The sequence below is a fragment of the Passer montanus genome, unplaced genomic scaffold (assembly GCF_014805655.1).
Source record: "Passer montanus isolate IOZ18808 unplaced genomic scaffold, ASM1480565v1 scaffold9127, whole genome shotgun sequence".
NCBI lineage: Eukaryota > Metazoa > Chordata > Aves > Passeriformes > Passeridae > Passer > Passer montanus.
In genome coordinates this window covers 1-409 of record NW_024374510.1, presented here as the reverse complement: position 1 = coordinate 409, position 409 = coordinate 1, and the positions used below count along the sequence as shown (strand labels likewise).

The following is a 409-nucleotide window of genomic DNA, read 5'->3' as shown; positions in this document are numbered from 1 at the left end:
CCTCCTTCTCCTCGATGACAATCAGGCGGAACTTGGGGTGCACCCGGCACTTCACCCGGTGTGTGCCCAAGCCCAAATCCACGTACTTCTGCCCAGCCAGGTACACATAGTACTGGTTGAGGGCATCGTAGAGGCTCTCGTAGAGGTTCTGCAAGTTGAGAAGCACAACCATCTGGCCAGTTTCCATGCAGACCTTCACTCGGTTGATGTTCCTGCATATCTGGGTGTATTCTTGGTCCTTAGGAAAACTGGAGCCAAAGATGATTTCTGGCTGCTGTCGGGCAGTGAAAAAAGCCTGCTGGAGGATCTGCAGCGCAGCATAGTTCTTAGTCAACACAAGCAGGTACCTGCAGTCCCCATCCTCAGCACTGCTGTAAATGTTCTGTCGGATCAGCTCTATCCTACTGAT

General features: G+C 52.3%; 1 protein-coding gene across 1 annotated transcript; it reads right to left on the bottom strand.

Annotated features, from left to right (window-relative positions):
- Positions 1–4: 4 nt before the first annotated feature.
- On the bottom strand, positions 5–403 carry LOC120495817 (E3 ubiquitin-protein ligase rnf213-alpha-like; the record flags this gene model as incomplete). Its single annotated transcript, XM_039695697.1, has 1 exon — positions 5–403. A coding segment is annotated over one exon (399 nt), but the record flags the coding sequence as incomplete, so codon positions are not given.
- Between the last annotated feature and the right edge of the window lie 6 nt (positions 404–409).